General features: G+C 43.6%; 1 protein-coding gene and 1 pseudogene across 1 annotated transcript in view; both read right to left on the minus strand.

Moving 5' to 3' along the window:
* Positions 1-11,985, minus strand: part of LOC126271873 (uncharacterized) — a 103,578-nt gene extending 91,593 nt beyond the window's left edge. Inside the window, exon 1 of the mRNA XM_049974221.1 lies at positions 11,922-11,985. Coding sequence (XP_049830178.1) covers positions 11,922-11,951 — 30 coding nt within the window. The 5' untranslated portion in view covers positions 11,952-11,985. The remainder of the gene's footprint in view (positions 1-11,921) is intronic.
* LOC126274508 (5S ribosomal RNA) lies at positions 1,200-1,317 on the minus strand (annotated as a pseudogene).
* Positions 11,986-16,107: the final 4,122 nt, after the last annotated feature.

Raw genomic sequence — 16,107 nt, forward strand, 5'->3', positions numbered from 1 at the left:
AGCGATTCGCACGTATATACATGGCGGCAGTATTGCGTACATAAGTTATACGTGGTAGTGGATGGGCGAAGGTGTCATTTGTACTCAGGTGATTCATGTGAAAAATAATGTTACTTAAAAACCGTCTTGATTGCAAATATTTTTATTCATATGACCGGTTTCGGTTCATTCAGAACCATCTTCAGATCTGATATTTCAGTTTCAAGAGTAACCCGTCCAAATCCAGCAGTTTTCACATGCTATGTCACATGCTACGTCACATCAGATGTGACGTAGCATGTGAAAACTGCTGGATTTGGACGGGTTACTCTTGTAACTGAAATATCAGATCTGAAGATGGTTCTGAATGAACCGAAACCGGTCATATGAATAAAAATATTTGCAATCAAGACGGTTTTTAAGTAACACTATAATTTCACTGATTGCTGATGTCCCATAAGACATTATGTCTGTTTTTGCAAAGTCATGTGAAAAAGTTTCAGACGTGATCACGCCTCGCTAAGGAAATTAACAGACTTTGATCTCGGAACATTCCATGCAGGAAATCGTTAGAGAATACAATATTCCGAAATCCACAGTGTCGAGAGTGTGCCGAGAATACCAAATTTCAGGCGGTACCTCTCACCACTGACAACGCAGTGGTCGAAGGCCTTCACTTAAAGGAAGATGATAATCTGTTATTCATGGGGTATTCGAATGCAGCTGTAGGGGAAGGAGTACAAGAAAGAGTTAGGGGAGAATATGAACTTGGTGGTAAGAATGAGAAAGGAGACGGGATAATGAGCTCTGAAATAAATTTCAGCTAGTAATAGCGAATATTTTGTTCAACAATCACAAGAGGAAGAGATATACCTGGGAAAAAATCCAGAGACACGGGAAGATTCCAGCTGGATGACATCATTATCATACAGAGATTCCGAAATCAGATATGGGGTTGTAAAGCGTGTCCAGGATCAAATATAGACTCAGATCATATTTTAATAATGATGAAGAAAACAGCACTCCGTCTTCAGGCCACGAGTGGCCTACCGGGACCATCCGACCGTCGTGTCATCCTCATGTGGAGGATGCTGATAGGAGCGGCGTCGGGTCAGCAGACCGCTCTCCCGGTCGTAAGATGGCATTCTTGACCGAAGCCGCTACTATTCGGTTGAGTGGCTCCTCAATTGGCATCACGAGGCTGAGTGCAACCCGAAAAATGGCAACAGCGCATGGCGGCCTGGATGGTCACCCATCCAAGTGCCGACCACGGCCAACAGCGCTTAACTTCGGTGATCTCACGGGAATCGGTGTATCCACTGTGGCAAGGCCGTTGCCAATAATGATGAAGAGTAAATTGAAATTTAAGATTATCGTCCGGAAGAACCAGTGTGGTAAGAAATGGAACACTGAAGTACATGGAAATGATCAGACGCGTTTGACGATATTGCACTAAGGAATACCACAGTAGGGAGTTCAGTTGAGGAGTGGTGGACATCTCTAAAAAGAGCAATCACAGACGTTGGACAGACAAACGTAGGTAAAAGGAAGGTACCTGCCATGAAACCTTGCATGACAAGAGAAATACTTCAATTGATCTACAAAAGAAGGAAGTACAAAAACATTCAGGGAAAAACAGGACTACTGCATTATAGCTCACTTAGGAATGAAATAAATTGGAAGAGCGGAGCAGCCAACACGAAATGGCTGCAGGAAAAGTGTGAATAAATTAAAAAAGACATACTCACCATAAGGACTGATTCAGCTTACAGAAAAGTTAGAATAACCTTCCGTGAAATGAAAAACCAAGGGCAGCAACATTAAGAGTGATAAGGGAATCCTACTGTTAAGCGCAGAGCGGATAAATGGAAAGACTATATTTAAGACCTATATGACGAATTTTCTGGTGACGTGATATGAGAAGAAATTGGAGTTGATATAGGAAACATAGGGGATCCAATATTAGAGTCGGAATTCAAAAGAGCTATGGAAGACTTGAAATCAGATAAGGCAAAGAGGATAAACAACAATCCACAGAAATTTCTAAAATCACTGGGAAATGTGGCAACCAAACGACTACTCAAGTTGGTGTGTAGAATCTATGAGACAGGCGACACACCATCAGACTTTCAGAAAATTGATATGCGCACAATTCCGAAGACAGCAAATACAAATAAATCCAAGAACATGCTTACAGTCAGCTGAACAGCTCATGCAGCCAAGTGTCTGACAAGAATGGAAAAGAAAATTGAGGATCTGTTAGATTACGATCAGTCTGACTTTAGGAAAGATAAAGGCACCAGAGCGGCAGTTCTGGCGTTGCGGTTGATAATGGAAGCAAACCTAAACAAAAATCAAGACACATTCATAGGTTTTGTAGACCTGGGAAAAGCCTTCGACGATGAAAAATGTTGCAAGATGTTCGGCATTCTAGGAAAAATAGGCGGAAGGTATAGGGAACAACGGGTAATATACAATATGTACAAGAACCATGAGTGAGATTGGAAGACCAAGAATGAAGTGCTTGGATTCAGTCTTTCGCCCCCTACTGTTCAATCTATATATATAAGAAACAATGACGGAAATAAAAGAAAGGTTGAACTGTGGGATTAAACTCCAGGGTGAAAAGATATCAAGGATAAGATTCCCTGATGACATTGCTATGCTCGTTGAAGGTTAAGAAGAATTATAGAATCTGTTGAATGGAGTAAACAATATAACGAGTTCAGAATATGGATTGAATGAAAACCGAAGGAAGACAAAACAAATGAGAAGAAGCTGAAATGAAGTAGCGACAAGCTTAACATCAAGACTGGTGATCACGAAATAGACGAACTTATTGTGGTACATTAATTCAGTGTATTCAAGTTATCAATTAAGAAATTCTGATACCTTGTCAGCAGAACGGCGCACGACGTAAGAAGCAAGGAGGGCATAAAAAGCATACCAACACACGCAAAGGTGGCATTCCTGACCAAAAGATGTCTATTAGTATCAAATGCAGGCCTTCATTTGAGAAATAACTGAGAAAATACGTTTTGAGCATTGCATTTTATGGTAGTGAATGATGGACTGTGCGAGAATCGGAACAGAAGAGAATCGAAGAGTTTGAGAAGAATGTTGAAAATTAGACGGGGTGACATGGAAAGGAATGAGGAGGTTGGCCGCAGAATCGGCGAGGAAACAAGTGTGTGGGAAACACTGACAAGGGGAAGGAACAGGACGATAGGACATGTGTAAAGACATCGGGGAATGACTTCCCTGGTAGTACAGAGAGCTGCAGAGGGTAAAAACTGCAGAGGTAGACAGAGACTGGAATACGTCCAACAAATAACTGAGGACGTAGGTTGCAAGTGTTACTATGAATTGAAAGAGTTTGCACAGGACGGGTTCAGGGATTTTCTCTGCCTCGTGATGACTGGGTGTTGTGTGATGTCCTTAGGTTAGTTAGGTTTAACTAGTTCTAAGTTCTAGGCGACTGATGACCATAGATGTTAAGTCCCACAGTGCTCAGAGCCATTTGAACCAAGTTGGCACAGGAGAGGAATTCGTGACGGGCCATAGCAGACCAGTCAGAAGATCTTTGACAAAAAAACTAAGCTGAAACCAGTATTCGATGAGTAGATCTCGAAGAGCTACCAAACTGCGGGAATGTTGATTGCCACTTTCTCTACGTTGTTCAAGGAGATCGAGATATTATTTGTAGGATTAAGTTTGGATTATTTAGCGGGCCGGTCGAGGCACGATAGGAAGCTTGAGTGTTCGTCGAAGCAGGAACGAACGCGTGCAGCCCTATGAAAACGACTGCTGTCGTCTTGGAAGACGAAGTGTTCACAGCACACTCATCATGCAGATGATGATTTTGCTTTTATCGTGAATCTCACGCCCAGCACAAAGTGCTGAGCGACCGGAAAAAAGGCGCAGGTGACTGCAGTACATAAGAAATGTAGAAGAAGAGGGCGCAAAATTACAGACCAATATTCCTAACTTCGGTTTGTTGAAGAATCGTTGAACATATTCTCAGCTCGATTATAATAAACCCGCTCGTGCAAAACTCAGCTTCCCCCTTTCTCACGTGATATCCTGCGAACTATGGATGAAGGGCAGATTCCATATTTCTACCGAGCGAGGTGGCGCAGTGGTTAGCACACTGGACTCGCATTCGGGAGGACGACGGTTCAATCCCGCCTCCGGCCATCCTGATTTAGGTTTTCCGTGATTTCCCTAAATCGCTTCAGGCAAATGCCGGGATGGTTCCTTTGAAAGGGCACGGCCGATTTCCTTCCCCGTCCTTCCCTCACCCGAGCTTGCGCTCCATCTCTAATGACCTCGTTGTCAACGGGACGTTAAACACCAATCTCCTCTTCCTCCTCCATATTTCTAGATTTCCGGAAAACATTTGACACGGTGCCCCATTACAGGTTGTTAATGAAAGTACAATCATGTGGAATAAGTTCACAGATGTGGGAGTGGCTCGAAAACCTCTTAAGGGATAGAATCCAGTATGCTGTCCTCGAAGGCGAATATTCATCGAATACACGGGTATCGTCAGGAATGCCCCATGGAAGTGTAATAGGACCGCTGTTGTTGTCTATATACACAATTGATTTGGCGGACAGGATGAGTAGCAATTTGTGGTTGCCTGCAGATGATGCCATGGTGTACGTTAAGGTGCCAAAGTTGAGTGAGTGTAGGAGGATACAAGACGACTTAGACAAAATTTCCAGGTCGTGTGATGAGTGGCAGATAGATTTAATTGTGGAAAAGTAAGTTAATGCGGATGAGCAGGTAGAACAAGCCTGTAACGTTCTGATACAGTATTACTAGTGTCCTGCCTGACACAGTCAAATCGTTTAAATATCTGGGCGTAACGCTGCAAAGCGGTATGAAATGGAACGAGATGTGAGAACTGTGATAAGGATGGCGAATGGTCAGCTTCGGCTATTTGGGAAGATTTTAGGAATGACTGGTTAATCTGTAAAGGAGGCCACATATAGGACGCTGGGAGGACCCACTCTTGAATAGTGTGTAACACCCCACCCGTCATTTATCTGGTTTTGGTGTGTGTTCACCTCAGATAATTGACTAACAGATCAACAGAGAGTGCAAAACTGCCGCAATATCGGATAACGCAAAGAAAGTAATAAGGCCCTGTGACTCCTGATTGATGATATTAATTGATTCAGAATTGATCCCTTTTAATTAAAAAGGGGTGCACATTGATGTTATATTCAGCTATTGAACACCAGATGCAAATTTTGAACATAAAATTAATTAAGAAAGTGACTTGGGATTTCAACTACTTGACTGAAAATGGATGCAGTCGATTAGCACAAATTTATTTTAACTCACGACCTTCAATCATCACATTACATGACTCTCCTAACGGGCAGTGGGAATAAATTGCGTTTGCGTGGAGTAAAGCGCGATAAATCAAAATTAATTCCTATCGACTGACGCAGGCGTAATGCAAAGTGTGAGAAGAATTCCACAATACACGGCCCATGAAACCCTCGTGGAAACTTTGCCGACGTGATCAAACAAATTAATCAGTGGCCGGTGCGGGCGCAATATCACCGAATAAAGCGTGGCAGAGAGGCGTCGTTGTGTGGACGTCGACCGACCTCGTGGTGCTGCAAGGCTGCGCTCGTCTATTCACTCCTAGCTATCTTGCTCAGTACATAGCTGAACGAAAACTTTCTATCTCCAAGCTCAATCGTTCCGTTTGCTAAGTCCTAAACTGCAGAGATGCTCACTCTCTCTCAGGCAAGCTGAGTAAAGAGCGCCAAGTCCGCAAGCTGGGAACGGAAAAAAAACCTCTACAGAGACTTCTGCCAGTCCGCTCTTCGCCTCGGTTTCCCCTCCAGCAAAATCACTTACGCAAATTGCAGCGCAAATCGCGTTAATTATACATCGCTTCCCTGCGCCGACCAATGCCTGCTCTGGGAAGTGAACAAATTTCCACAAAATTTCCCTTCCTCTCAACTTCTGCTATTTAGCTCCTCCCAGGACACCCATCAAGGTTAGCATCTGCACAAAACATCAATATTTCCAGAATTCTGACTCCCAGGAGAGTACTTCAAACTCCTTGGTCCTACATTCCCATCACAGGCCGGCGTATTTCATTCTGTCACTCTTCACCTGATTTACTTCAGACTCTGCAGACTTTGAATTCAGCGTGAAGTTGCTATAGTCACGAACACGCATATTTTGACCTCTGTTGACCGCTCCACCGTAGCTTTGCGCGGCTTTCTCGCATGCTTCACTGAAAACGGGACGACGGACATTTATCAACAGGCGTACAAGTTCTCCGTCTGATTCCCGGTACACCAGCATGGGGTCAACCACCCACTCACTGTCACTCATCTTGAGGCAGCTGGAGGCCACGCCCCGTTACCGCTTTCTCAGAGCTTGAGCCGCCCTAAGCTGCCTATTGTCGCTTCCCTTCGCCACTCCCCAGACGCGCGCTGCCACCCGGCCACGGTCAACTCTGAATGCTTCCCTGGGATAAACTAGGCTCCAGTAAATCGGCGCGTTTCCGCAAAGTTTTTACATGGCGTGAATTACTTTAAAACCATCACCCAACATTAATTATTCCACTACGTTCATACTATACTCTCTACAAGATGCATTGTGCGTTGTCAGTCATTTTTGTTTAGCCCTACTGTTCGCTCAACTTGAGTTCGGTGATCTTTAACGACTTCATGTAAGGGGCATAGTTCTTGCTATCTTACAACTGTTCGAGTGTTTGGGATCCGTACCGGGTCGGACTGAAGAAAGACATCAAAACGGTCCAGAGGCGAACTGCTAGATTTGTTACCAGTAGGTTCGAACAACACAGTGTTATGGAGATGCTTCGGGAACTCATATGGGAACCCTGGTGGAAAGATGATGTTCTTTTCGAAACATGCTATTGAGAAAATTTAGGGAACCGGCGCTTGAAGTTGACTGCTGAACGATTCTACTGTCGCCAATATACACTACAAGTAAGGACCACGACGGTAAGACTCGAGAAATTAGAGCTCATACGAAGACATATGGATAGCTATTTTTGCCTCGCTCTATTTGCGAGTGGAACGGGACAGGAAATCACTCGTAGTGGTACAAGGTGTCCTCTGCCACGGGCCATACGCTAGCTCGCGGAGAATCTATGTAGATGCAGCTGAAGATGTAGATGTACAAGCAAGGGCAATATTTAGTCAGCAATTAAGCTGAAATAAAGATCCTGGTTCATTTCGAATAAAATCATTTTGGGACTAGACTACGTCATTATGAAACAGTAAAACAAGTAAAATGCCGACGTTGCGACGGAATTTGCAGCCGCTCCCTTCTGGCAACTAGCTGCTGGATTCTGGTGATGGTCTTCCCCTACGTACTGTCTTATTTCGGTTGCCAGATGGCCGCCGACGTCACATTTTGAGATGCCACCGGACAATTTGAAGTAAAAATTGCTATGGAGAAGTGGCTGTACAGCTGGTTATTGTCCCTGTTATTATGTCAGGTGGTTGATAGAAAATAACGAATCGCTAGATTGTATCCGGGGATAGGGATTTCCTCCAGCGATGCCTCATCACAGTTCCCTGCTGGCTGAGTGTTTACAGAGTTGAACCCGGGCTGGCGAGAGTATACGGTCCGATGGACTGTCATCTGTAGCAGTCAGGCCGTCGGTAGCTCGTATCCACCCTGCCTGTCCACTGTGTTACCCCTTTCTCTTCATTTTACGCTGCGGTATCCACGGCTACCGAGCAAGCACACGAGGTTCTTGCAAATATTGGGATGGTGCATAAGGTCGGTGAGTTTTTCCATGTGGTTAGCAAATACAACACACACACATAGCAGAGACCTTGGTCATCATAATATACTCTCCTTCGCAATTTACAGTACTCTGCCAAAACTGAGTCAACTTTTCGATTCCGCGACTGTAGAAATGTCGTGGTTTTGAGGTGAAGAACTCGTCGAGCCATGTTCGGAGCGTATTTTCATCCGCGAAGGAAGTTCCTTGTAGACTGTTCGATAAAGAGCGGAAAAGGTGAGCTCTGAGGGCGCAAGACCGAGAGAATAAGGTGGTAGCGGAATGAGTTCCCAGCCCTGTACAGTGTTTTCTTTTTTCCTCAGTCTAGCACAAAGCAGGCGGCAGTCTTCATGGTCGTTGTTCTTGGAACGCGTCTCCAAGACGTCTCAGGTGTTGACAGTTAATGTCATCAGTGATGGTTACACCTCCAGCAAGCAATTCGTAGCACCCCACACAGTCGGTGTCCCACCAGATGCGAAACATTACCTTTTGTGGATGCGCGCGGGTCTCTGCACGGGTAGTCGGTGCTTTGTCTGGGCTCAAACATTGCTTTCTTCTCCTTACGTTAGCATAAAGACACTATCTCTCGTCACCAGTAACGATACAGGGTAGGAACGGTCGGTGTTGTTCACGAGCCAATTGATGACGAGCAAGCAACGATGCACCCATGACCACCAGCTGATTATTGTGATTTTGACTTAGAACATGCGTTACACATACGCTACATTTTTTTAACCTTCCCCATTGCACGCAAATTACGCACAGTGGTGGAATGATCACGCTTCCATCTCATTTACCAGTTCTCGAGTACTCTGACGTGGATCGTTGCGGATTAATCCGTTTGAACCATCTTCATCAAACCCCGAAGGTTCTCCTGACCGTGGAGACTCACTAATTTCAAAACGATCCTGCTTAAAACGAGAAAACTATTTTCTTGCCGTGCTCTGTCCATCGGCATCATCCCCCTTCACGGCGCAAATGTTTCTGGCTGCCTCCGCTGCTCTCAACCCTCTACTGAATTCAAACAGGAGAATAATTCGTAAATGTTCCGATTGCTCCACTTGCCACTCCATTTCGTAGCGGCCACAGCTCCACATACTATCTGCACCTACATCTACATACATACTCCGCAATCCACCATACGGTGTGTGGCGGAGAGTACCTCGTATCACAACTAGCATCTTCTCTCCCTGTTCCACTCCCAAACATAACGGGGGAAAAATGACTGCATGTATGCCTCTGTACGAGCCCTAAACGCTCTTATCTTATCTTTGTGGTCTTTCCGCGAAATGTAAGTTGGCGGCAGTAAAATTGTACTGCAGTCAGCCTCAAATGCTGGTTCTCTAAATTTCCTCAGTAGCGATTCACGAAAAGAACACCTCCTATCCTCTATAGACTCCCACCCGAGTTCCTGAAGCATTTCCGTAACACTCGCGTGATGATCAAACCTACCAGTAACAAATCTAGCAGCCCGCCTCTGTTTTGTTTCTATGTCCTCCCTCAATCCGACCTGATAGGGATCCCAGACGCTAGAGCAATTCTCAAGAATAGGTCTTATTAGTGTTTTATAAGCGGTCACCTTTACAGATGAAACACATCTTCCCAAAATTCTACCAATGAACCGAAGACGACTATCCGACTTCCCCACAGATGCCATTACATGCTTGTCCCACTTCATATCGCTCTGCAATGTTACACCCAAACATTTAATCGACGTGACTGTGTCAAGCGCTACACTACTATGGAGTATTCAAACATTACGGGATTCTTTTTCCTGTTCATGTGCATTAATTTACATTTATCTGTATTTAGAGTTAGCTGCCATTTGTATCCTCCTACAGTCACTCAACGACGACATCTTCCCGTACACCACAGCATCATCAGCAAACAGCCGGACATTGCTATCCACCCTATCCAAAAGATCATTTATGTAGATAGAAAACAACAGCGGACCTACCACACTTCCCTGCGGCACTCCAGATGATACCCTCACCTCCGATGAACACTCACCATCGAGGACAACTATTTCCAAATAACAATATGTAAACTCAGACAGCAACAGTGAACTGCCGGCCGCTGTGACCGAACGGTTCTAGGCTCTTCGGTCTGGAACCGTGCGACCGCTACGGTCGCAGGTTCGAATCCTGCCTCGGACACGGATGTGTATGATATCCTTAAGTTAGTTTGGTTTAAATAGTTCTAAGTTCTAGGGGACTTATGACCTCAGATGTTAAATCCCATAGTGCTCAGAGCCATTTGAACAGTGCTCTTCAAATACAAAATGACAATGGATAAACAAATCCACAGCAGCGGAAATACCAACATGCAAAACAAAAACGCTAGGATCTTATGCGCCAACCTAATATTTTCACACTTGAGCAATATTATAGGATGGAGCGCACTAGCAATTTGTAAGCTGTCTCTTTGATACATTAACTGCATTTTTCTACTCACGCATAAGTGGATCGAAGTCTGCCACCTGCTTTACCTATGACTGAACCTACTCTTCGTTCCATTTCATATACCAGAAAATTGTTACACGCAGGTATTTATATGAACTGACCGATTCTAGCTGTGACTCGTTGGTACTGTAGTCCAGGACACTACGTTTATTCGTTTTGAAAAGTGCAAATTTCATTTCTGAATACTTAAACAAGATGGCTGTCTCTGCTCCAATATTTTCAAAGTCTGACTAAATATTTCTGTGCCTTTTTTCAAAATAATGGTTCAAATGGCTCTGAGCACTATGGGACTTAACTTGTAAGGTCATCAGTCCCCTAGAACTTAGAACTACTTAAACCTAACTAACCTAAGGATATCACACACATCCATGCCCGAGGCAGGATTCGAACCTGCGACCGTAGCGGTCACGCGGTTCCAGACTGTAGCGCCTAGAACTGCACGGCCACTCCGGCCGGCGTCTTTTATCAGACTGTTTCGATACAGATAGCTGTCATCATCTGCGGAAAGTCTGATATTACCTTCTGCAAGGTCATTAACATACAATGTGAATTGCAAGGGTCTCAGCATAATTCCCTGGAACACACTTGAAGTTACTTTTACATATGTCGATGACTCTACACCCAAGAGAACATGCTGAGTACGCCGGCCGCGGTGGCCGAGCGGTTCTAGGCGCTACAGTCTGGAACCGCGCGACCGCTACGGTCGCAGGTTCGAATCCTGCCTCGGGCATGGATGTGTGTGATGTCCTTAGGTTTGAGTAGTTCTAAGTTCTAATGGACTGATGACCACAGAAGTTAAGTACCATAGTGCTCAGAGCCGTTTGAAGTAAGCCATGCTGAGTACCCCCTACCTAGTAGTCCGTTCACAAATTTCGCTTGAGACCCACTACGATCGTACTTTCGATAATACGGGTAAGTGTTGTAGAGAATCAAACACTTTTCGAAAATCAAGAAATACTTCATGTGCCTGACTGCCTTGATCCGTGGCTTTCATCAACGTAGAGAAAAACGCGAATAGGGTTTCACATGATCGATGTTCACGGAATCCGTGCTGGTAAATAACTTATACGAAAATTAGAGGACGAAATGCCATAGTGGTCACGATGCAGGACATATATCTTGGCCGGCCGGTGTGGCCGAGCGGTTCTAGGCGCTTCAGCCTGGAACCGCGCGACGGTCACAGGTTCGAATCCTGCCTCGGGTATGGATGTGGGTGATGTCCTTAGGTTAGTTAGACTTAAGTAGTTCTAAGTTCTAGGCGACTGATGACCTCAGATGTTAAGTCCCATAGTACTTAGAGCCATTTGAACCATTTTGAACATATATCTTGTATTCGTCCAGCCGTTGTTATTTAGTTTATTGTGGCTTCCATAAAACACTCTGCTAAAAAACGGTTCGTTGTCCCTAGTCGCGACCGATCTCCATTACCATTGTAAAATAGTGATTACACTCTACTGTTATCGATGCACGTCGCACATTAACTGTGACCACTTCCATTACGAAAATACAGACAGTTCCAGGATTGGTTCCCTCCCCGAATCATCCAGTTATTTCTAGGACCTAGTTCCCACCTAAACAGACTATCTCATCTAGAACCTGTATTCCGCGCCAGTTCTCATTAAGGCAGCAGAGCGGCCACAGAAACGGGGAAGTACTTTGCGCAAGCGAGACTTAGGCGGCGGGCTTACCTGCAGAGGATGCCGCTGTAGCCGCCACATGGTCGCCTCTCTCTTACCAGCCTATGACGGCACTGAGAGGACTAGCGCTCTGCCCCGACACTCTGCGAGGCCGGCAACCCGCAAGGCGAGCGCCGCGCATGCGCGCCCTGCGAAAAACACACACTGTGCTAACGCCGCCACGTCCAGGGCGTTCGATAACGCGACGCGACGCGCGCAGCGGATAAAAGGCCAAAATTGTGGCTCGTTTTATACAGGATCTTGTCGTGATGGGAAGGACGCTCCACAGTATACGGTCTCTGTGTAGGTACTGCTAAAGAAACAGCGACTGCTGCATATTACTGTGTAAAGCGAAGCATAGGAGAAGTGCTGAGTGAATAACGCACTAGGCTGCTCTCGTATCTCTATTACGAAATTATTTTTTACAATTTCCAAAAGTCTTAAGTGGGGTAGGACGTCAAACGGGCCGTCTTAGAGCAGGAGAGACACCACAGGACATTTTAATTCCCACTGTCTATACTTTTACGAATAAACTCATAAAACTTTGTCAGCATGGCCAGGAAGGATTCAGGATTCACACTCATAGCAGTGGAAGTTCAAAAAAATTAAAAACTTTTTTCTTCTTAAGTAATAGAGGTTCTTACAGGTGTATGAAACTCTAGAAGTTATTTAATTTATGAAAAAATGATGGTGCTGTTACATTTTAAACTTCGTGTTTAGAAAAAACTCAAATTTTATAGTTAATTATCTCAATTATTACCACAGTTTTCAATAGATTTGGAAAATTCTAGAGTTTCATACACCTGTAAGTATGGTTTGTATGCTGTGCAAAATTCATCAAAGAATCTCCCTTACTTATGAAGAAAAGTGTACCTATAGCAACAAATGCAGCCATTCGTAAGAGAAAAAAATGTCAACTTTTAAATGTAAAAAAAAAATATTTTCTTATATTTTTGAACTTCCACTGCTATGAGTGTAAATCCTGAATCCTTTCTGGCCATTCTGACAAAGTTTTATGAATTTATTCGTAAAAGTATAGACAGTGAAAGTAAAATGTCCTCTGGTACCTCTCCTGCTCCAAATCGTCACGTTTGATGTCCTACCTCCCTTAAACTGGAATGATTAATATTTTGTCTTTTTGGTTACCACGTACGAGATATGAGAACAATTATTTTGTCTGTGATCTTCCGTCACGGTCCGGCAGCTATCTCTGCCAACATAAATTTATAAAAGATTGTTACCGTTAACCGACAAGAGAGAAAATTTAGTACGTAGTTCTTTAACTACTTTTGGGCACTGCAGACATTAACTTCCAACACGCGCCGATTACATTCTTCATATGACTAGGCTTAATACTTCATATGCCGCAGTAATATTTCGTTAAAGTAAGCTTTCATAAAATGGTGCGCAAGTGCATAAATCGGAGCTTTCCGAAAAGCTTCTAGCTTATTTGACTAAAGAACCAGATCTATTGTCTGCGTCTCCCCAGAGAGAAAGACAATTGAAAATTCAGAGAGAAAAAATCGGAGCCTCGCTATAAAATCGCAGACGATAACGAACTTAAAATGTATCGAAGGAAAATGTACTTTCTACGCTGGAGGCGATTTTGTATGAAGGCTGATAGCATTAATGCCCAGACACTCGTGGACGAGACAGGATCTGAATTTGAAGATGGCAAAGTAAAAACAAATGTTTAACTCTGTTTTCAAATGTTCCTTTACAAAGGGAAATGTCGGAGTATCTCCCCCAGTTTAATTATTATATCACTCAAAGATCAGTGAAATAGATATTCGTATCAGTGGCTTCGAGATCCAGCTGCAATTGTTCAAACCGAACAAAGCTCCAGGACCCGAAGTAACCGCTGTTAGATTAGACAGGCCTTCCCAGGAGGAATGGTCAGCATTCAGGGATATGACAGGAACACTCAACTGAAACAAAAAACTTCTTATAGATATAAGCGATATTTCGAATGGTTTCCGAGACTGAATGTACATTTGTTTTTGGGCTGTACAGTCATTTTTGAGGAACGAATGATGTTACAGACTTATTTGCATTTTTGGGGAAACTCGTTCGTTAAACACCTTAAGGACGTTCCTTTGGCCATGCGGACTGTAAAGAATTTCCGGAGTGACGGAGCCCCTCCACATCTTAGCAGACGCGTGAGGCAACATCTCAGCCGCACTTACCCTAATTGCTGGAATAGTCATGATAGTGCAATTAAATGGTCACCAAGATCGCCAGACCCTACGCTATTAGATTTTTGTTGGTGTGGTTGTGTGAAGTCTGACAAAATATATTCGCGAAATATCTCGCAGATATTGAAACAAAATTAATTAAGATGGAAATGTCAGGTGTAAACAATACTTACTGTACAAATTCTAGCTGCCCGTAGCGGTAATTATAGATATTGGTGAGCCTTGTAGATAGTGGTGTAATAATGAATAGGACAAGAAACACAGTTGTAACTTATTGATTATTATTATTTATTTATTTATTTATTCCATTTAGCTGTAATTACCTATTATTAAGCATGTTTGTGGGTCTGTTAAACACAAATGTAAACGACAATATGAGCATTGGATAAATGACACAGTTGGGTGTTGACCAACTTGAACCTTCCGTATTCCAGAACACATTGTCGGGTGCTTTAGAAGCATTACATTCAGCTGGAAATAAAGTTTACTTAAACATCTTTTTAAATATGGGGGCTCTAAACTGATAATAGATAAGTGCATGAAGGTCTAAGGCAGCCTTACGAATGTGGATCAATGTCGCTGAATAAAACTCGCTCATGAGAAAACGTTTAGTGCACTTTTTCCGCTGACGGAAAAAGTATACAAGCAAAGGTTGAGAAAGGGACACTGCGCCAGGTGCAATTGTTGTTACCTGTATGTGTTTATGTGGAATTACGAACAGGTCCTGCTGATGGAATGAAAATGCATCCAGAACCAGGCAATATTTTGTTCCGATACTGGGAGAGATATAGTAATTCCGCCATTGTTCAAGAATATTCTAGTCCACTTCGCCTGATTTTGAAGCCGTTATGTATACGTTCGGAGGTCGGTTCCTTTTGCTCAAGGGGACCAAATGTACCACTTGATTCACGGAAGAAAATGAGTAGTGGAGAAAGAAGGCTATATTGTATGAAAATAATTGGCTGAATAGTGTACGAATGTGATATTTCGGACGCTGATTGCAGCCCAACAATAGCGTCCCGTGCAGCCATTCACCCTTGCTAAATAGTGTGCAGCCTCTATGAATGTCATAATTAAATCCAGATTGGTCGGTACGTAGAATTTTAGCTGCTGAATAGTTGGAAACGATAGTGTCACTGAATTCACTACCAAATGGAATAGCAGAATTCTCTGTCTCTTACAAAGTTGGCCGGCCGGATTGGCAGAGCTGTTCTAGGCGCTACAGTTTGGAACCGCGCGACCGCTGTGGTCGCAGGTTCGAATCCTGCCTCGGGCATGGATGTGTGTCATGTCCTTAGGTTAGTTAGGTTTAAGTAGTTCTAAGTTCTAGGGGACTGATGACCTCAGATGTTAAGTCCCATAGTGCTCAGAGCCATTTGAACAATTTTTTTCTTACAAAGCTGGTAACTCTGCGACTCACAATCTTGTAAACTGCCTTAAAATTCAATACGTAGGCAGATCCAGAGTTGAAGCGCTCTAGCTTACGTGCATGCCCACCGCCTTATATCAGCATCCTACACAGCCATGGAATTAGGTCTTGGCTATTTAAACGTAGACCAAACATACTCCGCTCTGCCCTTTAGTTTCTCACGTTTTGTTCCTTATTGTTCATAATATCTCTGATCCTGTCCTTGAACCTTCTGAAGTGATGCATAATTGTTTTCAATGACCGGCCTTTATTTCTGACTTCATTACTTCTTGTCATAATCGAAAGGACCATAGTTATTAGCTACATCAGCATCAAAAGGCTCATAAATTGGTTTGACATTAGTAATGTTCTCGGAAGACATATTCTCCAGAATTTCAGTGATAGTGGCATCTCAAAGTTTCTTGATAAAACCGAAGATAGTGTTGTTTCTTGATCAAACGGAAGATAGTGTTTGCACGTGTCTCTTCCCCTTGATGGATACGGTAATTCAGTCTGGTGTAAAACCTCCAACAAATTGTTTGTGTCAATTCCCATTGTGCACGAAAGAAACACAAACACAAATTGTCCAGTAAAA

This window comes from Schistocerca gregaria, chromosome 5 (genome assembly GCF_023897955.1).
Source record: "Schistocerca gregaria isolate iqSchGreg1 chromosome 5, iqSchGreg1.2, whole genome shotgun sequence".
Lineage (NCBI taxonomy): Eukaryota > Metazoa > Arthropoda > Insecta > Orthoptera > Acrididae > Schistocerca > Schistocerca gregaria.